The sequence below is a fragment of the Brachyistius frenatus genome, unplaced genomic scaffold, assembly GCF_029030835.1.
Source record: "Brachyistius frenatus isolate BFR_SWC_R1_liver_20210118 unplaced genomic scaffold, ASM2903083v1 Contig_51, whole genome shotgun sequence".
NCBI classification, from domain to species: Eukaryota; Metazoa; Chordata; class Actinopteri; family Embiotocidae; genus Brachyistius; species Brachyistius frenatus.
In genome coordinates, this window is record NW_027210650.1 from 2,830,067 (window position 1) to 2,853,788 (window position 23,722).

Consider the following 23,722-nt stretch of genomic DNA (forward strand, 5'->3'; position numbering starts at 1 on the left):
GCAGTTCTGGTGCTCTATTGCAAACAGTGCAGACGAGAAGGGAGGAAGGGAGGCATGAAAATGATGCTTATTAGTGCTGATGTAATTCAATTTCTCTCTTAGTTCAGTTCAGTGCAGCCTGGTATCACACCAAAGTATGTATTACACCTGTCAGTATACTAAAGGATACTGTGTCAGTGTTTACAGTGACACAGGTAGGAGGTCGGAGTGGCTCAACGATCAAATACATTTCAATTCAAGTCAATTTTCTTGTATATAGCGCCAAATCACAACACAGGTTATTTCAAGGCACTTAACACAGTGAAGTCCTTACAACAGCACTTTACAACATTACGTAGAGGAACACAACAGTTCCTATGTAAGCTAAGAAGAAGAAAAAAAAACTCCCCTTTAAGGTAGAAAAACCACCAGCAGCGGGAAGGAAAAACTCCCTTTTAACAAGAAGAAACCTACGATAGAGCACACAGGACTTTTTAAAAATGTCCCCTCGGGGATTAATAAAGTAACTACCTAACCTAACCTAACCCATGAGACCAGAGTTCAAGTCAACGAGAAAACAAGATTAAAGTGGATTTCTGTTAAGTTACTTACATATGGTACATATTTAACTTAGGTAATGGACGTGAAGTAACTTGCAACTAACTATGCAATGCAACCCAAAATATCATTTATTTTTCTAAACCAATCACGTCATTTTTGGTGCCTAAAGTTTAAGACACGTTAATTTTAACGCCTCGGCAAGGCAAAGCGTGACACTGACACGGTGTGCTCTAGGGGACTGACGGGTGTTTGACACACTTTGGCGTGACACTTGGATGTTCTGGGACTCTGCAAAAAAATAAATAAAGTCAGTCATCCAGAATTAAAGTCAACCTTTGCTACAGCTGAATACATAGCCTCTGAAGCTACGCCACAATACGTAGTAGTCTTCCTTTTTTAGTAGCACACATCTAGCAAATTCCCCACTGCAAACCTTCTGCTCAGAAGATCGCCACTTTCTATCAGAGTAAACAAAACAACATGAAGACAGTGATCGCACACGTAACTGCTGTTTTTTAAGTGTGTAAGAAATATTTGTTTCTGATTTGGCTCTGATTTCATCTTCTCGTTGATTTTTGTAAACAAAAGTAACCCTTGCATTCTTTTGTGATGCATTATATTTGCATTTTTGCAAAAACAGTAAACGTGTTATTCAAGGTAACATGTCAGAAAAACATCAAAAGGAACCATGAGACATGCAGAAATGTGAGCGTGCATCGTGGCAGAACTGCTCTGTCTATAAATGATTTCTGTAAACACATGGGATCTATCCATTGCTAATTATGTGATGAAATTCCACCTAACCTTATGCGTTACTCAGGGCAGCAGTAAATTGGATCAGTGCAGATGCTGTGAAATTCTGTTATCTGGTTACAAATGTCCCCTCCTGACTTCCTCATCTTCCCCCGTGCTCCCAGACAACCACAATTCATTAGCTCATCATTTGTTCCTCGGTTGACTGCACCGCTTTAGTCGGCCCTTCAAACCCCTCCGACTGCACATTAAGTGATACCTATGTGCGTTTAGGGTAATGAGTTGGAAACTTTTTTTTTTTTTTTTTTTTTTAAAGAAGTAGCCGAACTAACAGACACTTACTTTTGAGACAGAAGCACATGTACAGTTGCAGATGGTGTTGGATGCTAATTGGATCACAGTCAGTCACTTGATCCAGGGCTAACCTACTAAACACATAGGCATGAGAGGACAGGAGATTAGATGGGATAAGGTGGAACAGGGAATTGGAATGAGAGCGTCCAGAGCGCTAATCCCTTTTTTTGAAAACACATGGGAAATTTCCCTCCGACAGAAGAAATCACGGGCAGGAGGCATTTCAGTTGGCGAAATGTTCATTTCCTTCTGTCTTTTTTTCTCGCCCCCTCAGGAAATGAATGACAGAGAAAAGAATGAGCCGGTGGTCCTTGTTAAAAAGGGGAGCCCAAGGTACTAAATAGCCCTGATGAGCTTTGAGAACCCACAGTAGGGATATTGAAGGATTCAGACAGAAGGTGTAGTTCAAAGGAGTTTGAAACCCTGAATTTAATTGCCTCATTTAAGAGTTTCACCGAGGGAGTTTTGGGGATTTGAAGAGCATATACTGGCATTTGGAGAAAGAATACTAATTTGAGAAATAGGATGTTCCCTCTGTGCTGTTCACAAATGCCTTTCTAATGTACTGTTTGTTGGAGTCTTAAATTGGTTTCTGACTTAATGGGCATTATGGGAAAGAGCACAAAAATGACCACAGCCTTTTAAAGTAAGTCTCCTTTGCCCCAGTCAACGTCACTCCTTTTCTTCTTGCAGTTTGGATCGACACTAATTTCCACAGTGTGTGGTTGAAGCAGGACCCACTTGGGGATCTGAGGCAATGACAAATTGTGACATAAATTGCTTGGATGAAGACATTTCTGGTCACATATTTTTGTCCCAGTTGATGTGTTTCCATTAAAAAAAAAAAAAAAAAAGATTGTACCTCATGTCCCCGTTTTGTACTGTGGCCTTTCCGGGCTGTATGCAGTTTGTACCAAATTACACAAAACCACACAAGGAAGTAATAATTAAATAAGGGGCCTGCTTCAGGGAAATCCGCCATCAGAGTGTTCCTGCCTGCACCCACCGAAGTTCTGAAGGACCCGGAGTATCCCATAAAAGTCTACACCTCTAATTGGCTCACCACATAATAATGTGCAAGACCTAAGGATATTTACAGGTGGGCGAATCAGGCTTTGACAGACAGGTGGGTGTCAGAAGCGTAACAAGAGTTCAAGTTTACACCTGAGGACCAGATGACTGGTGGAACCACACACACACACACACACACACACACACACACACACACACACACACACACACACACACACACACACACTGCTCGAATATGTTACACATCAGAGATTGTACATTTTCTTTGTGTTAAATTAAAGGCTATTTTCATTGTAATCTGGAAATTGTCAGAAATATTTGGAGCGAAAGGCACCACGTCCACCCTAATTACCCCTGTGAATATTATGAGCTAGTGATAATACAAATCAATATGACGGGACCTTTGATGATAATAATGGGCTACTTTTCAGTACATTTGCCTGAATAGTAAAAATGATTAGTAAGAAGATAAAGAATTCCTATTCACTGCACATTTACGAAATTTTGTTTGAAACCAATAAGGCTCCTTTAAACAGCGTGTAGTTCTTCATATGTACACGATAAAATGTTAGTGTATGTGCTGTAGCATGCATATGACAGAGTGGGGGTGTTATACAAGTTGTGGTTTTAAGGGATCGGACTATTTTTGGGCAAATAATCTTTTTGAATCTCCTTGGTTGCCTGGCAACCAGGGGTAGAAAATATCTAAGAACATTTACTAAAATGTTGTACTTAAGTACAATTTTGAGGCACTTTTCGTTTCCATTTGGTGCTACTTCAAACTTCTACTCCACTATGCCTCAGAGGGAAATATTACACTTTCCACTCCACCACATTTATTTTACAGCTTTACTGACTTTCTAAAATGAAAAGAAATGGTGATAACCCCCCCTCCAAACTTACATGGTTTCATTACAATAACTGTTCAAATGATTAAATCAAAGATTAGAGAATGTCCCAGAACTGAAAACAGATTTGTGTTTGTGTTTTGTCTGTTTTTCCTCTCCTAGAAATTATCTGACGACCCATCAGATTTATCTGGTCCCTGAAGATAAAACTGGATTTAAAGTAGTTTAAACTACCTCCACCTGCAGCAGCCTCAACTGTACCATGCTGCTTACACACTGACGCTTCCGTTTTAATACTCTAACGGTCTCAAGATAAAATATCAGTCACAGGGACCAAACTACTACTTTTACTTAAATACTGTAATTACAATTTGCTGATACTTTTACCAGTTTTCACGAAGGACTTTTTACTTGTCGTGAAGTATTCTTACATTAGTCATACTTTTACTTCAGAAAAGGATCAGAATACTTTTTTTTTTTTATACCACAGCTGGCGACATCAGGCAGACTAGAAAACCTGTTAAATTGTCATTTAGCTTGTTTTATTTTGGCAGATTTTGCTACTTCACGCAATGTTAAGCAAAGTGTAAGTTTGTATTTGAGCCCATTGACCTACAACTAACAACAAAGCAAATCTAAAAATGTCGAACTATTCCTTTACCAATTAATTTTTTTTTTTTAAATTTTTTTTTTAATTTTCCTGCTGGTGGGTTTTTCTCTGGACTGCTTGAAGACGTTAGTCGTGGACTGACAGCTTGGGAGCCCCCCCCCCCACCCCACCCCCAGCAAGTTCAAGTTCTGCCTATTGTTATGTGTTCTAGTGGATAAATGGGACTCTGCCTCTTTAAACCGCGGCGGGAGGTGGTGCTCTCCCGCACATGAGCGGAGGGGGAGGGCCCCTTTGTGCGCCACACGAAGATGCAAACTAAACGGACATTGGAGCACCAGCACACGGGGACCGTCCTGCCGTAACTCCCCCGCTAAAGGACACTAAAGTAGACCTGCGGTGACTCAAGTCTTCGTCCGCGTTCACGGAAAGTTCAGTGGAATAATATCCTGAAACTTCCCCTCCGGGCGGGACCGCGTAGAGAGGTAACATTTCTTCATGTGGTTTACTTTGTTGTTTTGAAGTTGACGGAGCTGTAATGTTTGGTTGTATTTCAACGTGTTTCGGTTTGTTCCGCTCGCGACGACTTTTAAGTGATTTTTTTTTTTTTTTTTTTTTTTTTTTTGGTGTGTGGGGGGTGGGTGGGTGTGTGGGTGGGTGGGGGGGCACGTGTGTGTGTTTCATTTAGGTTGCTTTAAGACGACTCCGTGGGGGTCCGAGAACAGACGTAGGTCGAAGTCGAAAAGTAGAAATCTGCATCTCATTTGAATGTCAAATCTGCTCGCGGACAATCATGCGCCTTGGCAGTCTTCCTCGAGCTCCCGGCTGTCCCATATGGAGCGACAACAATGAGCCCTCTGGCGTCATCCCGTGTCCTCCATCGGCCCGGCCGAGATTGAAAAGTAAAAGGCAAACTATAAACATGATTACAGGGAACAAGGAACATCTTCTTAGGGCAAAACGTTTTGCTTTAAAGTTCATACTTTGGGAATCCTGGCTTGACTGATGTGGACCTACGGTTTTTGTTTTTGTTTACTGAAAAACATTTGCGATTAGAAATAATACTTTAGAAGTGTGTATTCAGCTTGGATCATGGCCGGCAGAGTTTGGCAGAGCTCCTCCAAGTTTTTTTTATTTATTTATTTATTTTTTATTTTCTATTGAAGTGTATAGAAGTGTTAGATTACTGAGTTGATAACATTTTGGCACAGAACTCCACATTTTTAAAAAATTTTTTTTATTTGACAAGAAAGCCTGCTTTGTATTATTTATTATGAAGTTCCATAATTATCTGTTCACAAGGCAAGGCCAAAACCACAGTAAGAAGACGAAAGGAGTCTTAGCTGGGGTTAAATAACAATGAAAGCAAAGTGTTTCCCATCAGGGATCCTCATGAGGATTGTGTGTCCACAAACCTCAACAACATTTCAAATGGCTAATAACTTGAATATTAACCTTGTACATACCCAATAGTTGAATCTAGGTTGCGGAGTCTGAAATAAATGTCCCAAATAACTATTCTCAGCCACGGGCCCAGGATATGATTTAATCAGAGCATGGGGCAGATGGACCAATGAGCATCGGCTCCTTTCGCTGAGGGTTACGTAACATTAATACTCTGCAGCGGGATCACAGTAAAGTGCAGTGAGATCTCTGTGAACCCACCCAGAGCTCAACAAACCAAACGGCTACTTTCACCACAAAGTTGTCCGCCTTCCCGCCGCTTCAGCGAGTTTTTTTCCTTGTTTGTGTTTACCCTTGCCTCTCACGGTCGGCCTGGCTGATAAAACCGGGGTAATTTTCTCCGCCACAGTGCCTGTATACCTGCCCAGCCTCATTCATCATGCTCTAATTGAGCTCTGTGTAGTGTGCTCGGCTTTAACTGCGCTGACCATAAAGTGTGCGGGTCTGTTTTATAACGTTCGGTTTCATTATCCCTCACTCGTTGTCAGTAATCAACCCTTCATTCTTGTTAAACCGTCAGTCTGGACAATAGCAGGAGAACATTTTGACGAATGGGCTTGGCTTTGGTGTTGTCTTTCGACAACGGTTGCCCTCTGACCCCCTCCTACGCGCACACAAGCGCACACCACCACCACCACCCCACCACCACAGCCCGACAGCAGCCCCTAAGTTCAGCCAGGATTTGTGGTTTTGCCTGATGAATCATTTACCCTCTCCGTATCGGTAACTTTGTGATAATGAGGCGGTTGGAAAAGTAACGCCGAGGTCGGACCCGGCGTGATCGCCGCCCTGCCAGTAATGCCACATTTCCCAGCGTCCTCTCTCTTTTCTCAGTCAGTGTTTTTTCCTGTGACAACAGTGCTGCATTACTGCGCACACTTTAGACCTTTCAGCTCCTTAGTGTACGGTTTGTCCAGAGCTGCCAGGCAGATATCTCTCCATCAAGACCCATTGTGTGCACTGCAGAGTCAGGGGAGAGGAGGAGGAGGAGGAGGAGTGTGTGTGTGTGTGTGTGTGTGTGTGTGTGTGTGTGTGTGTGTGTGTGTGTGTGTGTGAGCGCGCGCACGTCTTCGTCTGCGTCATCTCTGACTGTGCTTTTTTTTTTTTGCCGTAGAGGCTCGGAGTTTGTCCTGGAGGACAGCGGTGCTGCGTTGTGAGGAAGCTGGCTATTTTCCCGACTCTGACTGCGCTGAGGTCATTACAGTTTTATATTGGAAGGAGGGTGTGCGGGGGGGGTGGGGGGCAGGGGACGGGCTCACGTGCCCTCATGAAAAAAAAAAAAGTGACTTCGGGCAGTTTCTCATGCAGTTAGTAAAAAAAAAAAAAAAAAAAAAAAAAAAAGGGAGGGCAACTAATTTCCTCGTTGGTGTTTTATTTACGTCTGGACTCCATATATCGCGGCGGTTTAATGTACGGGGAGAAACGTCTCTCTTGTTTATGTGAGGGAAGAAATGTAAATTGACTAAGTGGAGTCAGATGTGATAACTCGGAGTATGTTGTGCGTTTTCGTTGCTTCCCATGCTTCGGGAAATGCCTATGGAAATTGTTTGCCCATCCACCTTTTATCCCAATCTCTGTAGGAGACCAACAGTTAACGATGGGAGAATGTCTTGACATTTGGTCCTCTGGGCATGTTGCAATAACAAAAAAATGGTTTTATATAGATTTGTTAAAATAATGGTTTATAAAAAGTTGATAATGTTGTCTTAGTTGGTGCAGAGAGAAGATCAAAATGTTATTTTTGGATTCCAATTTGAAAGAGAACACAAACTCTGAAAAACTGTGTAAGCCTCCTGATTTCTGTGAATAATTAATCACTCCACAAGTGATGGATGTGGAAATTGTTAAGCTGTTCAGACTGTAGAACACTGAGTCTTGTGTTGAGCTCCCCGAGGAGAGTTGTTTTGTCTCCGACAATTACAGGATTCACCCCGCCTGCAAAGGAAGCTGTGAGTTCTTTGGACTTGAAAGAGAAATCATGCTGAGGATGTTTGGGTTCATCTTTGAGCAGACGATATGGAAGCAAAATCCAACATTACGTCAATGTCCTCCGGCTTTTTGAAAAATAAATGAAACTTGGAACTTCAAACAGGAAAATCACATTAACTAGAAGGGCATTAATCAGTATCTGTAAAACAGAAAGTCTCTGTGTGAAAAAGCCATCAATTAATCCTGAGGTCCCCAACCTCAGTGACTTGTGGTCTGTAAAAACAAATATTTATCCTGGGAACCTCTCGCGTGTTGTCGAATATGTTCGGTCAATGACCACGCCGGCCAAAGAGTGATATACTTTTTGCTTTGTATTATTTGAGAAGGTTTTAGAGCTGAAATTCAAAGAAGAAGAAGAAAGAAATCAAAAGATTTGTGGAAAACTGAAAACAACAAAACATAATTTGGCATTTTACTGTACTGTTGATCATCTTTCTGTTTTCCCTAGAAAGTTTTCTTGGGTATTAAATATAAATTTGGTTGAGTAAAGAGGTCAACACTGTCAGTTGTCTTTTGAGCCCAAGCCCCCATGGAAATCCATCAGCACTAAGGTTACTTTGAGAGAAACATGAGCTAATTCTGGCACACTGAGACCAGAGGCCTTTTACCGTCCCATTTCACACTAATATATCATGGCTGCTCCCAGAAACGGGGGCTACTTTCTCTCTTCGAAACAGTCCGCGTGCACCCGACACTCAATCGCTCAGATCCGTCCCCGTTTCGGTTGCTGTCGCCGTAACATGACCGGCGTGACTAAAAATAACCAGTTCAACCGGAATTGTTTTTCCGCGCGTGGCGATGCTGCTAAACACTTTACATCAACAATTAAACAACAATTTAAGTGCGATGACTCATAAAATGATACTTTACGATAACATATTGCATAACATGATCAGTTATATCCTGCGTGTTTGTTGCCCAACACTGTCACTCTTGAAACACCCTGCTGTTGTTTATGTTCCGAACTATTTTGTTTAGGGCTGTAAAACCGGTTTGGGTAATTATCAAGGCAGAGGTAAAAAAAAAAAAAAAAAAACCAGCTCCGGGGAGGCTCGGTGAGTTGATCCCACGTTGTAAAAGTTTTGAGAACATCGTCTGTGGTTTCAGTTCAGTACAAGAACACCGCAGGACAACAGCATCTATCATCGGGCGACACACCTGTCCAACTCGCATCTTCTGAAATCCTCTCTTGCCTCATCACATGGCAACACAGCGATGACATGTGTTCCAAACTTTGCCTCCCAAAGCTCTCCAAAGAAAAACCTATTGATCCCAGCAACTGCAGGGGTTTCCTGTTCAATCAAAATTCTTTAGAAAGCTGCAACTTACAGTGATAAAAAGTGTTCTTATCCGAGTCGTCCTTCACGGAGACCCGGTCTTGTGAAATTGTATCATTGCGTAACAGTCATATGAGAGTATAACTCAGGTTGACAAATATTAGAATTACCCTTTTGTTTAAAAAAAAAACAAAACATCTATCTTAGAAAACCTGAATTCTTTCTCTAACGACCAAATTTCTCATGTCCCCTTGTAATATTACTCGTTAGAAAACTTCTCGTTGCGAATGCATTAAATTCCAGCAGTTGAAACACACGTAACAGATTACTCAGCTGCAATGTGGAAAAACACCAGCCTACTTTTCTTGGCTGCGTATTAAAATCCAGCATCTAAGTGCAGTCTGTCCAGCATCAGCTGTCAGCTGTAGCAACACCAACGAATGCAGGCCTCAGTGGAATACACAGTCAATCATTAACCATGTATGATTGCAGTCAGTCCCTCCTCCTCCTCCTACTCCTCCTCCTCCCACCCCCTTGCACTGACACAATATTGCTTTTAATATCAAGATTTGGTTGTGCAATATATGTTGACTCAACAGCGTCTGTGTCACACTATCGAAAACAGACGTAACTGATGGTGTGCAGCTGGCAGCTCTGGTCCGGGCTTTGGCCTTTTTTTTTTTTTTTTACAGTCCAGTGAGCCCTCATTGTTTCCTGCCTCTATGCAGACACAGAAACAGGTGGTTTCTCCCTCAAGCGCACTGAACAGACAAAGAAGGGCTGTTGATGTAACTGTGGTCACTTCTGTGCCCGCGAGATTCCAAGTTCTTGCCAGGAAACCAGTTCAGGAGATGGGAACAGTCACATGAACCTTTTGTGGGGTCTTACCGCGGTTGCGTGATGATCCTGTGAGAGAACGGCTGGTTTCCTTTTTTAGTAAAAGACGCGCGCATCTTCCTGCCCGAGCCTCGAGAGGACATTTTCAGGTCAGCGATCGTGTGCTTTGAATGGACTGTGGAGAAGTTACAATACTTTAATAGACAAGGATCGAAAGCCTTTGTCCTTGTATCAAATGGATCACAATAAATAGGGGAAGTCTATTATGTGGGTCACCTTTAAGCCCCGGGGTGTGTGTGTGCGTGTGAATCTCTTTTCCTTTACACGTACATGCAGGTGCTTTGGGTGTGCCAGTAGGGTTTGGTTAGCGTCTTCCTCTAAAATGTTTTTTGTTCTTTCTCATCCATTGTATTTTATGTGACATTGCTGGCTGCTACATATAGCCAGCCATTGATGGACTTTAGATTTATTGTTCACACACATCATCGCAACTAATTGCCACAACCTTTACCCGAATCTCAGCTATAACCTAATTCTAACGTTAACCTGAAAGCCCAAGTCTTCAAAATGACCTTTAGAGTTGTGAAGACCGGCCGGAACAGAAATGGTGTTCAACCAGATTTGTCCACGTAATGACAGGAAGACAAACACACACACACACACACACACACACACACACACACACACACACACACACACACACACACACACACACACACACACACACACACACACACACACACACACACACACACACACACACACAACTGAAGATTAAAACTTCATGCCCTCACTTTCCACGAAATCAAAGTCGCTGTTTGATTGCCAAATGAAAGTAGTGTGCCCTGTCTTTATGAAAACCAAATCAAAGAAAGATGAATCACGGTGAGATGACAGTGGTGACACATCAAAGTCTTTCCTGACATAATCAGGTGGTGATTCATAAAAGCTCTCAGGATATTTCCTCATCTGGCCAACAGATCTTTTCAGAAAGGTTTTAGAAACGTTTTTGACTTTATAATATTAAAGGAGCACCCTGTGTAAGATTTAGTGACATCTAGTGGTGGGGTTGCCGTCGGGTACCAACTGAAAAGCACCTTCCTCCCCCCTCCAAGTCTGGTTTGTCCCTTCTGGGCTACGGTAGAAACACGGCGTGCTCCACGGAAGAGGACCCGCTCCCTCTGTGGTTATGAATGGGTCAATCTAAAGTCCCGAAAACAGAACAAATTCTTAATTTCAGCTCTTTATACACTAATAAAAACACAATTATGACTATTATATTCTATTTCTGCCGATGGAGCCGACTAAATCCTAAACACTAGCTCTTTCAGATATGTCCCCAAAACTCAAAGCTTACGCCCGACACGCAGCACGGCGCCGAAAGATTTATAATTTATAATGAAATGAACAGGAAACGAACCAGTGCTCAAATTGAATCGGTTGTCGGTTGACAGGACATCGTTCGTCCGGTGAACTGACTCGTGTGTTAAGCACCGGTCTTTCAGCTCCGTGACGTAAACTTAACCGCAGCGCTACGACGCTGTTACACGCACACCGATGAACTCTGTAATGGAGTTGTGTGCTCAGTTGGACATTCCTGTAGAGTCACTCTCGAGAGGACTTAAACACATGTTCACTCACAGCGAGGATGTCCTTCCCACACACACACACACAGAGCACGGCACTAACAAAATCACTGTGGATGTGGGGAAAACAAAGTGCTTCGCGAGCGCACGACCTGCGTACGTGCGCCGCTCTTCGTCTCGGTGAACTCAGTTCGGCGTCTTTCCAGCTCGTCGGCTGTCCTCCTTTTTTAATCCGGTCCGAGCGACCGTGTTTTTGCGCGTTCTCTTTTTGTCAGCGAGGGTTTTGCTGGCTGCCGTCGGCGTCATTAAAGCTGCCACCGTGGGGGGTTTATGAACTCATCTTGTTCGTCGGGGGGGCTGTCTGCCTGAGGCCTTTATAGCCGGGTTGTGTGTTTGCCTTGAGCAGAGAGGCTGCTGATAAAAAACAAAAAAACAAAAAGGGCTAGGAGCCGTTGAGAAGTTGACACTGAAAAGCCTCCTGCTGATTCCCCCCCCCCCCAAAAAAAAAAAGTTTGTCCTGTTTGTCACACTGGCACCGGGTTATCTTTCTGCTGATTTGGCATATTTTGTTTCCCCGAGGTCTCATTGTGAACAACTTGTTCGTGCTTCTGTCCCTCTTTCTTTGGAAGAATTGCAGCCAATATGGCCCCTCAACTATTTGAACTTACTAACTATAATGCGAGCCAAATGTGACTTTGGCGTTCTCAGGGCATCATGTATTCCCCCTCTGTCTGCTATACAACAACCCTCAGTAGAAATTCTGCTTTGTTTTATCGTCCAGCAGCTATTGGACGGTTAATTCAACCAATTGGCTCAGATCCTGACCTCTGGTACCGGACATGATTGCAGTCTATTTGTTCAGAAACTGATGGGGAGGATTTTGGTGGTTAATTAGACATGCATGGAGAGAGAGAGAGACACACACACACACACACACACACACACACACACACACACACACACACACACTCTCTCTCTCTCACACTCAGAGTATTGTACAATCCCTTCACTGTAAGCGTAATGAGGGTTTGGGTACATTTCATGCGGGACACGGTGAAAGAACGTCTGTCACTGTGCTGGCATGATTGACTGAATCCTGTGCGGTGACACCCTCCCCTCCCCCCCCTCCCCCCCCCCCCTTCCCTGAGGAGGTGTTTCTCTTCAGTGCCTCCATCTGTGCCTTCCCCCCCCCCCCCGAGGTAATATTGCTCCGTGTGGGAAAGGTTGCGCCCCCCCCCCCTCTCATTTTCACTTTGCAATAATATTCATACACCGAGAGGAGGGGCATTTTGTCCCCAAAACAAACTCTCAGGAGGCTGGTTTTTATAATCAAGGAACATATTCATTAACTATCTGTTTGGTCTTTTTTTTTTTTTTTTTTTTTTCCCCCTGCCGAGATTCCTCTCTTCCCTCTCTGGCCGGAGACCAGCATGGCAGCCCACCCAGCATTTGCCGCTTTGTCCAACAAGGCAGGAGTTACCGCTTTCTAAAAGGCCAGCTTGACTGGAAACACAGAGGAAGCTTGTCCCATGCTTCTGGATATCAGGATTTGGAAAGATTAAAAAAAAACCAATATCGCTCAACGTCGTCACGTGGGGGTTGTGTTTCAGGGTGTGCTGGGGTTTATAACAGGAGTGTGTGTGCAACACACCAAAAGGAATAGAAGATGGATTTTTAGAGTCGGAGAGAGAGAGAGCTGGGTGTTGGGAGCTGTGGGAGGCCGGGTAGCTTGTGTTTTTTTGTGTGTTTTTTTTGGATGGACGGAGGTGTGGCATTCGCCGTCCCGCTGTCCTGTCCCACCGTGCGGCGGGCCGGCCCAGGCATGCCGGTTTTATTTGCGCACGTTGAAAACGCTGCTCTTAATCCGCCTGCGGTTTTGTTTTTGCCTGGGTGGCAATGGGGCCCTGGAGGCTTGAACACTACACTACACAAAACACACAGACACACACACACACACACACACACACACACACACAGAGGGCCTGTATTACTTGAGCAGCAGTCGTGCTGATGTAGGTGTATTTTTGTGGCTCAGCTCTGAGCTCCCAAAACTTTTTTTTTTTTTTACATGAACCTAATGAGTGTTCACCGTGTTGTCAATCTTCTGCAGATCAAGCACTTCATATTCCAGAGTGATCAGAACATCTCACCTCTGACTTCTGTCCAAGTCCGGTCTGTCTCGGGTTTGTGTTTTGTATCACCACCATCTCTAGACCTAATTACATTGGCCAGTGCTGTAGTTGAATATTTACAAAGGGTTCAGCATAACATTTTTTTCTTCCCGCCTGGCCCACTTAGTCAGCAGGTCAGCGTTTCACTGGCTCCTTTTTTTTTTTTTTATTTTTTAACAATGATTTTGGTGATTTATTATACGGAATATGTGAACAGTGAGCTTCCTTTTATATTTGGCTGTTTATCATACAAGAACAGAATTTATGATCGTAATATTTCAGCGAGTACGCATAATCTGAAAACGAAATTCTTGTGTCAAGAACTGCTTCGAGATGGAGTGTTTCCCGCAGGTTGAAAATGTACTTGCGGCGGTGGGTGGTGCAGCATGTGGTCAATGTTCACGCAGAGGCTGATGCAATTTCAAGGGGGAGAGTGTAACCCGTGTCACATTCTGCTGCTACAATGCACAGATGTCCCCTAAACGCCTCACGCGCAGGGCACAGAGAAGCATCAAGCCAAGCATGATGTGCGGAAAATATCAGCGCTTCTGTTTTCCGCCCCGGCGTGTTGTTGCTTCCACCAAAGCACAAAGTCCCTCTTTCAGTCACGTAGCCTGAAAACGATGACATCATCTAAAACACGCTCACACGGCAGGCAGCCTCTGATTTGGCCGTCACTGGCCCAAATGAGCCGGCGGCTGAACAATCCACTTGCCCCGCGTGAAGTTTTACTGGCCCCCGGGCCATCGGTTATGTCCACCCCTGTTTTGAGCGGTTACCCTTTTTAATTAGTTTGCGTAACTGTAATTTTTTTTTTTTTTGGGATATGTTATTGAGGGCAAACCGATGCTGCAGAAACTTCATGGGACTTCATGAGGCTTTAGGGTGCAGGAGTTATTTTGAGAGGTCACGTGAGGACAAGCCTGAACATTTTGCATTAAGCGGACCCCGAGGAGATTTCTTTTTTTTTTTTTTTTTATCAAACGAGGTTTTGTTTATGCTCGACCAATACCGTTGGACACACATTTAAGGCCAAACAAGCAGCCATTGTCCAATTCAAAGCCCTATTAAGAATTTATAAATAAATCTTAACTCAAGACCCAGTTATTACCTTTGCCAGGAGCTTTCAACCGTAAAAGTCTTTGGGAGCGTTTCCCTCTCTTGAACGCTGGACCGTAGAGAGCTGCCGTTTCATGCATGTTGCAGACGACGGTGGGGGGAGGGGGGGGGGTCCGTGTCAGGCGCCTACTGAAAAATACTCAAATACTCCGTTTGGTTTTAAGCGAGAGGGTTCACCTGAGCAGAGTGTGCAAGGAGGCAGGACGCGACGCAAGAAGCTCGCTGTGGAAATTGCGGTGTTGTTTCCAAGTAATACTGTCTTCCGTTGCCTCCGTTCACTGTGGGATCGTTCTTTTGTGAAAGCAAAAGCGCCGCCCGGGTGAAACGCGTCCTCAGCATCGGCGCGTTGAGGACGCCGTCTTCTGTTTCTTCACCGTCGCGGCCTCCTTCCTGTTCACGATATTTCTGCCACTTGTCATACGGGGTTTCGCCTTCGAGCTGCGTGGCTAAGACATGAAAGTGAGACAGGAAGAACCGGTTACCTCTGCAGCAGCAAGCGATGAAGCACGACGAGGGAGCAGAGGATATTGCCGACTGTCCGCATTTTGCCAATAACAGGCCGACACGCTATTGTGTGTAAACGCCTCAAAAAGGCCTCGTGTCACCGTCTCATTATCAAATATCAGTCACTGGTTTTCGGCCTCCCTCTGAGTCACCTCTGAGGTGTTCCGGGTGTGTTCAAGTGAAGCACGGCTCGGTTAGCGTGCTCTGCACTAACTCGCTCTTAATCTATTATCTATGTGGCGCGTTGAGGAAAGTGAGCAGATTCGGTCGGAGGAAACGTCGAGGCGCACGGGGGGGAAAAAAAAGCGCCGTGAACTCCGACGGAGGTTCTTGCTAATGAGCTCGCATCAAGGCCACGAGCTCCGCGTGGGGAGCGATCCGTGCATTGTTGATGAGGTCTCCTCTAATTCCTTCAGGTTTATCACATTTCTAGCGTATTTGATGATATTAGAAGCGAGAGAAACACAAACAATGTTCAGGATTTTTTTTTGGGGGGGGGGGATCTTTATGACCGTTTATCACCGTGTTCTGTTTGAAAGTGTTTGCCGACGCTGCCGACGAACAGACTCGTGCTGTCGTTTCCGTGCCTCCTGACCCTCCTCACCCACACCGTGGGAATCAGACGTTGGAGCTGGAGGTCAGAGCCCCGGCGAAGCGGAGAGCAAATGAAATTTTGACGATCTTCTTTGTCAGAGTTGAGAACTTTCCATTGTTATGCAGCCCCCATTGATTAATTGATCAGCGCTGTCATAGACGGCGTTGGCTAACTTGTGTATTTTTTGAATTTGCATATCAATGTTTGCTGACAATAGGATTGAACAATGGGGGAGAGATTGTGTGTGGTTCAAGGTTAAACAAAGCAGAGGGTTTTCTCACTGCTCAGACAGCACCGTCTCTGTTGAACATTATACGCTTGGAACAGAGACACGGGAGGACTTAAAGCAGGACTGGGCAATAGTTTTATTTGAAGAAACTTACTTTTATAGCACGAAAAGCAACAAAAGTGACAGATACACAAGCTCACCATGGTCTTATTTAGAAAATGTGGAAGTAAATTGTTCTTATTACATCCTGTGGATATAAAGTGAGAGATGCTAATAGACAATAGTTGGCTTCCTGTAACTGTTGTGTAATTACCCTTTACCTGACTCCTTGTAACTTCTGCGCGGAGGCTTCCACCTTGTGAATAACTTATTGACTCTCGCTGTCTGACTCTTAAAAAATTCAGAAGCAGCCGGAGATAAAAACAGAAACTCGTTCAGCCGGCGCGCGCCCATTGGTTCAACTCTCGACGGCAGCCGCGCTGCGATTGGACGGGCAGCCGGAGGAGAGAAAGTGTCACGGGACGGCCGAGGACTTCAGGGCGCCCGTGATCCCGGGGATTACAAGCGAGAGCCTGAAACGCTGTTCGAGCACGTTGGTTGTTGTGATGTCATTCTGCCCACATCGGAGTCTGCCGTCGACACAAGATGCGCTTAATCATTCATGGCCCCGTCACCACTTGTCTCGGTTTGAGCCGGAGTCATGTGGCACCGCGAGTGCTCGGTTACATAAAGGCTCTGTCACAGGCTGGCACCACGACTGAGGCAATACGCCTCGACTAAAGCAAACCGGATAATATTACAATTTATGTGCTTGTGTGATGCTCCGACACAAACATTTCCTTCCAGCTGTACGTGCGTGTTTTTTTTGTTGTGTTTTTGCGTCCGCTTTTGGCAGCTTGCGTAACGGCGGTTGTGACCTGCTCTGCAAAAAGACGGCCGAAACGGAATCCAGCCCCGAGCTGGACTGCGAGCGCGAGGCGTGGAGCGAGGTGTGGAGCGTACCGGGTCAGACTGGAATCACCGGTTGTTGGTTTCGGCACCAACGTATGAGCTCAGCTCGGCTGCGACGTCGTTTTATATCCGCTTCGACGTATAGACCCCATGCAGAACAAACTTTTATTTATTTATGAATAGACGAAAGTCTGAGACTAAAATCTAGCAGCGATCACGGCAATAAAAATGAAAGAAAAACAAGTTTCAAGGGTTGAGATATTAAATTGTCACGTGGAAGCTGAAAACCAAACAAATACATATCCAAGCTCATCTATAATAGAAGAAAAGCTCCCCAAAATATCAACTCTACAAACTTTTTCAAATTTCTTGAATATGACTAACCCGACAATCTAATTAGTTTTTTTGTGATAACGATTAATGAAAACGACCTAAGCCTTTCCTTCCAAGATAACAGTAAAGATTCGAGGACAACGTGGACAGACTTCCCAAAAACAACTGAAAGAAAAGAGGTTTTTTGTTGTTGTTGTTGTTGTTGTTTATGTGAAAGAACATTTAACAGAGCCAAAGTTTTATATGCAGAACATTAAAGCGCTCTCTGGAATGGCACTTTTTTTGAAACAGCAGAGTGCACATGACTGCCATTTTCCATGATTTATCTTTTAGAAAGTACTGAAAGGCTAAAACGGAGTATGACAGGACTGCTGGCAGGCTGTACTTCATCTTTTGTCATGGCTACATTAATGGGGTCTTGATGATCCCCGGGGGAGGGAGGGAGGGGTTGGGAAGGGGGCAGGGGGGGCAGGGCTCTCTGAAACTATCCCCCATCAAACACCGAGGCGCTCCCAAAAGGCATAAAACGGGCCATTTCCTAGAGGGACTCCAGGTGTGAGGCTCGCGCCTTTTGATATTCGAGAACATCTTTTGTGCCGAGGTTGAGCGTCTTCCAGCGACGCGTCACATCAAAAGCATTCCCCTTCAGCCGCAGCGCTGTGGAGATGGTCTTATTGCTCTGCATGTGGCCACCAGGAAGGGTTATATCCATCTGAATGAGCTGATCTCTCCATGTAGGGGATCTTTCCCAACCCTCCCGCTCGCTCTCCCGCTCTCTCGCTGCGTCTCCGGGCCGGCTTAAGAGACAGGAAGCCCGCTCGGTAGCCAGCGCTCGGCTCTCTGACGTTGCCATAGAGAAATTTTAAAAAGTTGGGGGCAGCGGGGAGGAACGCCATCGGTTGATGAGCTGTCTGCAGCGGTCACTCTCGCATTCAGCAGCCCCCTTTGTGCCGCAGATACTAATTGGCTACTTCACAACGCATGAAGTAACAAAGAGGTTTACCTAATGATAGATAATACTGCATTCATTCAAGCACGGGGCCTCTGCTCTGAGGGAATTCGGCGGTATTTGTTTTGCTTTATGCTTTAATCCTGTAATAATTTATATAATATAACATTATATAATCCAAATTTGGCATCCAGTTGCTGTTTAAATAGCTTTCGCAACAGTAAGCTCCTTTCAGTTGCCACATATTAAGACTGTCAACTAAAATAGCTGTTACAACAGAGCTGGGAAATAAGCCTTTCAAGTACTATTGTTAAAACATTTGCTGTTTGTTTGGCCTTTTTTGCGAGTACAATGCGTCTCCTCCCTTTTTAGCACCGGAGCTGCTGAAGGAATCTTAAATGAAGTCGTTGAGTGGAGCAGATCCCCCCCAAAAAAAACAACCCCTGGCAGTGGACAGAGTTCAGTTTGTCTTTGGGGATGATCTGTCTTTTGAAAGAGCGGCGGACAAAAAACAGCACGGGCTTTTATCATGTATCAACCCCCCTTCCCCACCCCTCCCTGTTCCCTCTCGTGGCACAGTCGGCTTTCCCGATTTGAATGGGTTCTTGTCAGAGATGCAAATGTTTTCACGGGTGACGTTGGTTCTGAATATTGTTGAGTGAAGCCCCCCATTCATTCATGAAGGGACATGCAATCCAGGCCCGGGAGCGTAGGCTCGGGCTCCGGTTTGAAAACACTGGGAATGACGGTAGTTGCTGTCTGGCTAAAACAATGGAAACCCTTGTTAATGTGAGCGACACACGGCGCTCGTGGACTGTGGCGACACAAGTGGGCGTTTTAAACTTCGTTCCCACTCGATTCCGTTTCAGGACGATGTTTCGAGGCCGGACTCGCTGGTTCCTTAAGGACAGTTTGGTCGAAGTGTTAAAAGGCGCCGTATGAATCAGCTTACCGAGTCGCAGACAACTCGGTGCACAAGACCGATCTGCGTGAAAACAAGAACCGCCCCGCTTTCTTAAATCTTTTTTTTTTATCTGGCCGCCACCGGAGCTGATGTAGGTAACAGATAAAACGAGAGGGGACAAAATATTCTGCTCAAATGAGACCGACGCCAAAATTATGAGAGAAAAGCACGATGTGTCAAGTGTTGGAAACATGTTATCTGGAGACGATAGGAGGGTGAGAACAGACCGTAGCCGATGTGGAGTTTCTGAGCGTTACTGTAAGTCGATCCGTGCTGAAGGAACGCTGTTCCACTTTGTGCTTTTTTTCCTTTTTTTCTTTTCCTTTCCTTCTTCGTTCTTTTATTCCTGCCAGTTTAAACTGCTCCGGCTCCCAGTATCCTGTGTCTTGCTGGTTATGTAACAGTCGGGGGCCTAAATGGGAACTAAAGCACAGCAGTGATAGCAGACACTGCAGCCTGTGAAAAACTGAACGCCACAGCAGCCTATTAGAGGTTTTTTTTTTGTTTTTTTGAATGAGCCAGAATAAATAAATGTATCCGAAGAATTGATTTGAATGGGACTGCAGACCCCAATGGGGTTATTATTACTGGTTTTAAAGTGAGGTGACAGCGCTGTGAACTTTGTACCAGAAAGACTTTTTTTTTTTTTTTTTTTAAACCATTACATAACACCCTCACAGACGTCTGCACATAAAAGCTTTCAGCTAGTTTGGAAACCACTCGAGCGAGCCTTCGCTTCGAAGCCCCGGCAATAAAAGTTTCCAGGCTTGATGGAGATCAGGACGGAGCGAGATGGGCAACGATGGGAGACGAGAAACGAATAGACAGCTCATTAGAGAAGCATTCCAAAGCGGGATGTTTAATTTTCGCCAGAATTGAATGGCGTCGGTTATTAATTGCAACGTTTCCGCATTGCGCGGCGAGGTGTGGTTTATAGGCCGGCGTGGCGTTAATGCTCTCTGTTCTTCTTCTTTTTCTTCTTCACAGGCTGATTCAACCGCGAGATGAAACCCGAGCTGAAGGACCAGAATGGCTGCACACATTAAACACCTGGGATTTAACCTGCTCTGACAACCTATCCTACAATTGCCGAAGAGCTTTGGAAGGAACTCCCCTGAACGCCCACAGATCCCCCGTTTGATTCCCGGCCCGCGGAGCGTGACCTCAGAGACTGCCGTCATGCCTATTCTCAAGCAGCTGGTGAACAACTCCAACCAATCAAAGCGGAGGTCCCGGGCCGACCTGACCGCCGAGATGATCAGCGCCCCGTTGGGGGACTTCCGTCACACCATGCACGTGGGCCGAGGGGGCGACGCCTTCGGGGACACCTCATTTCTCAGCACCCGGTCGGGGGAACCCCCCCGAGAGCCGGACGCGAAGCAGGCCTCGCCGGGCCCCAAACCGGGACTGCTGTCCCGCACCTTCAGAGGCAGCAAGCGATCGCAGTCGGTAAACCGGGGGGACAAGTACGAGTACACCGCGACGGCGCCCTCCACCGGCTCGTCCCAGTACGTGAAAAACGCCATATCCCTGCCGTACCTGAACGACGAGGGCACGAACCGAGGCGGCCAGCTGCCGAAGAGCGTCTCCTCGAGCCCCATGAAGAAGCCGACGGGAACGGAAAGCAAGCCGGCGAACGGCGCGGCGGCGATGGCGACGCTCGACGCCGAGTTCGACGAGCGGCATTTCGGCGAGCTCGCCGACCTGCCCCCGTCCATGCCGAGGGGAGGCGGGATGAAGCACGCGGAGTCCATGATGTCCTTCCACATCGACCTGGGGCCCTCCATGCTCGGGGACATCTTGAGCGTGATGGAGAAGAAGGGCTGGGAGGAGGACGACCTCGGCTACGAGGAAGGCAAGGGCAGCGAGGGCCACGGGTCGCCCTCCCTCATCCCCCACATAGACGACGACGCCGACGCCGCGGAGGAGCCGGCCCCCGCCAGGCCGCCGCGCAGCATGCACCAGCACAAGGCCGCGGTCGATCCCTACTCCCCCGAGCTGCACACCAGGAACAACAACCACCACCACCACCACAACACGGACAGCTGCTCCGTGTCCAGCTCCGGTTCGGTCACGGAGGACAAACCCCAGTACCACATCCACGACGGCGACACGGACAGCGCGAAGTACAGCTCGCCTCGCGGGGAGGACGACAGAGATTTTACCTTCATGGACGAGGACGACGACGAGATTCGAGTGTAGATTATTCGGCCGTCGCCGCAGACTCGGAACGACACTAAAGGAGGAGAACCGGTTTCTTCGGGGAGGCGAGCCGGGGACGGCGGACATCTGGTTTAAGCCCCGTGTAGATCCGTGCGCTCTCTACACAGACTTCGTGGAACATCTGCACACTTTGTTCAGCACCATAAATAAAACCAATTAAGCCTTTTTTTTTTTTTTCTTTTTCCACTGTGCTGTAGCGAGGACCTGAGCGAGACGCACGCAAAGAATGCAGACAGACCGGCTCCCGAAGGGCCACGCTAGAAATCATCGCTACTGCTAAATTCTCTTATTTTCTGACGACGCTGGCTCCTTAAGAAGTAACAGGCGACCGTGAGATTGGATAATGTGAATGTGTTGTCCAGATTCTGGATGAGGGGGGGAAAAAAAAAAAAAAGTGAAACTCGGGATAGATTGTGTGGGAGTGATCTTTGGGAGTTTAATTTGCCAATTCCACCGTTTTGGCATCAAGACACATAAAGTAGTTTTTTTTTTTTTTTTTTTTTTACTTTTGTCAACGTTTGAGTTTACTTCATTGTTTGTTACATACAGCATCTGCAAGTTGGTCCGCACCAGCCTGTTGTGTTTGAGTTTGGTAGATTTTTGATGAAGTTACTGCTGTCTTCTCTTTGCTAAGATCTGCATTTCTTAAATTCACAGGCAGCTGTGATATTTAAGGGATGGATCCCTCTTCAGGTGCACTGGCGAGTCTTAAACGGAAACATCCGAGAAGTTGGCCCCGGGAGGCGCTCCCTGTCACCGCTGTCGCGGGCTAACTTCGACCAATCAGATCGTCGTTTTCCAACGAACAGTTAACTTCTTGCCGTCATCACAGGACGCTGGTTCGGACGAGGACATGTCTTGAGAGCCTGCCAAGAATTCTCGCGGGATTTCGCGGCGACCGCCGTCTTCTTCGCAAAGAAGTCGGCCGCGTGACGCTTAAGCACAGCGGCGTCACTCCTGTTCTCAAAGGCTTCTGTTACAGTCAGCGATATTTTTTTTTCCTTCAATCTGGGGAAACAATGTGAATTGTTAAAGAGGCCTTTTTGTATTTGTTGTGTGTCCTGTACTTAAAAAAAAAAGAAAAAAAAGACAAGTGGTGATAAATACGTCTGTGTTCACGCCTCTAATTGTCTCGAGGTCGGGAGGATGAGCAGGTCGGTAGAGACGTGGACGAAACGTTGAAAGGAAGTCGCCGCGGTAGAAAAGTCTGTTTCCTGTAAAATTACAGTCACCCGGAAACAATCCCGTCTGTCCGGACGCGTGTCCGGGCTCGTCTCTGCGGGGCAGCGAAAAGGGTGTGGCGACGCCCACAAAGTGTTATTAGAGCCACAGCTACTTAATAGATGGGCATCGGGTATGTCTCGGAGCGGCCAGAATACGTTTCCCCAAAGGTGATAACATCCGCCTCCCCGACACGACACGACCCAAATCACACGGCGGGAACAGATTATTAAATCAACCAATCGTATGGCCTTTCCCAGTCTACACATTAAATGCTGCAGCTCATCGGCCAGTTTGGAGCTGCTCCAGGAACAGCAGGATCAGGGGCCGACGGGCGGGCTGTTGGCTGTTTCTCTTTTGGCTGTTTCCTTCTTTTTTTTTTTTGGTCATTAGTTGGCTTTACGATTCGGGCTCGCTCCGTCGGCTCCTCCAGGTGACTTTCAGTTATCAATTAGGCAAAAACAGGTGTTCGTTTTTCTTTCTTATATCCGTGATTAATGTCTGACTTTCTTTTTTTTTTTTTTTTTTTTTTAATTATCATTATTATTTTGTGTTAGAAAACTAATCACCACATTTGACAAAAATGGAGAGTTTAAAGTTCCCGGGGTGGTACTAATGCAGTGTGTGGGGGGGGGGGTGTACATACTGTAGAATCAGGATGCTGTGCCGTTCGGCCTCGAGTTGTTGTTGTTGTTGTTGTTGTGTCTCGGAGCGACGTCGACACGAGCAGGTTGCAAGAAGTTCTGAAAATTACAAGCGATCTGGAGGAAATTGCCAAGTATGTGTTTGCTGTGATCGGGGGAACGTTAGCGGGACGTTGGATTGTGTGTCGTTTTCTACTTCTGTACAGGTTGTGCATTCTGAGTCGACTTCTTTCATTATTTTTCATGTATGTGGGCCAAATTTGAGGACGTCTTCTAGCGATCCCGTCGCTGAACCGTGCGGCCTGTGGGTCGTTTTGGGCCGATGCAATCCCTCACGTTCATCACTAGGAAATGGACACTTAAGAAAAAAAAAAAAAAAAATCAAGAGCACTCCTTTTCTGCTGTTATTTTAATCAAGTCATGTAAATATAATTAGTGCCATAGATGATTACAGTAAACACTTTTTTGTCGTTGTTGTTGTTGTTCTGTTTTTGTTTTTCATCAGCAGTGAGACTACGCGGTACGAGCGCGG

At 45.9% G+C, this 23,722-nt stretch overlaps 1 protein-coding gene across 3 annotated transcripts; it reads left to right on the forward strand.

Annotated features, from left to right (window-relative positions):
* The first annotated feature begins 4,436 nt into the window (after positions 1-4,436).
* On the forward strand, positions 4,437-22,424 carry cdc42ep4b (CDC42 effector protein (Rho GTPase binding) 4b). Of its 3 annotated transcripts, none has more exons than XM_069704682.1 (2): positions 4,437-4,619; positions 20,090-22,424. In XM_069704682.1, the coding sequence occupies exon 2, from the start codon at positions 20,282-20,284 to the stop codon at positions 21,302-21,304; it is 1,023 nt and encodes a 340-aa protein (XP_069560783.1). In that variant the 5' UTR covers positions 4,437-4,619; positions 20,090-20,281; the 3' UTR covers positions 21,305-22,424. The 3 variants fall into 3 exon arrangements, with proteins under 3 accessions (XP_069560783.1, XP_069560784.1, XP_069560785.1); XM_069704683.1 differs by lacking the exon at positions 4,437-4,619 and adding an exon at positions 6,936-9,850; XM_069704684.1 differs by lacking the exon at positions 4,437-4,619 and adding an exon at positions 19,035-19,360.
* The last annotated feature ends 1,298 nt before the right edge of the window (positions 22,425-23,722 follow it).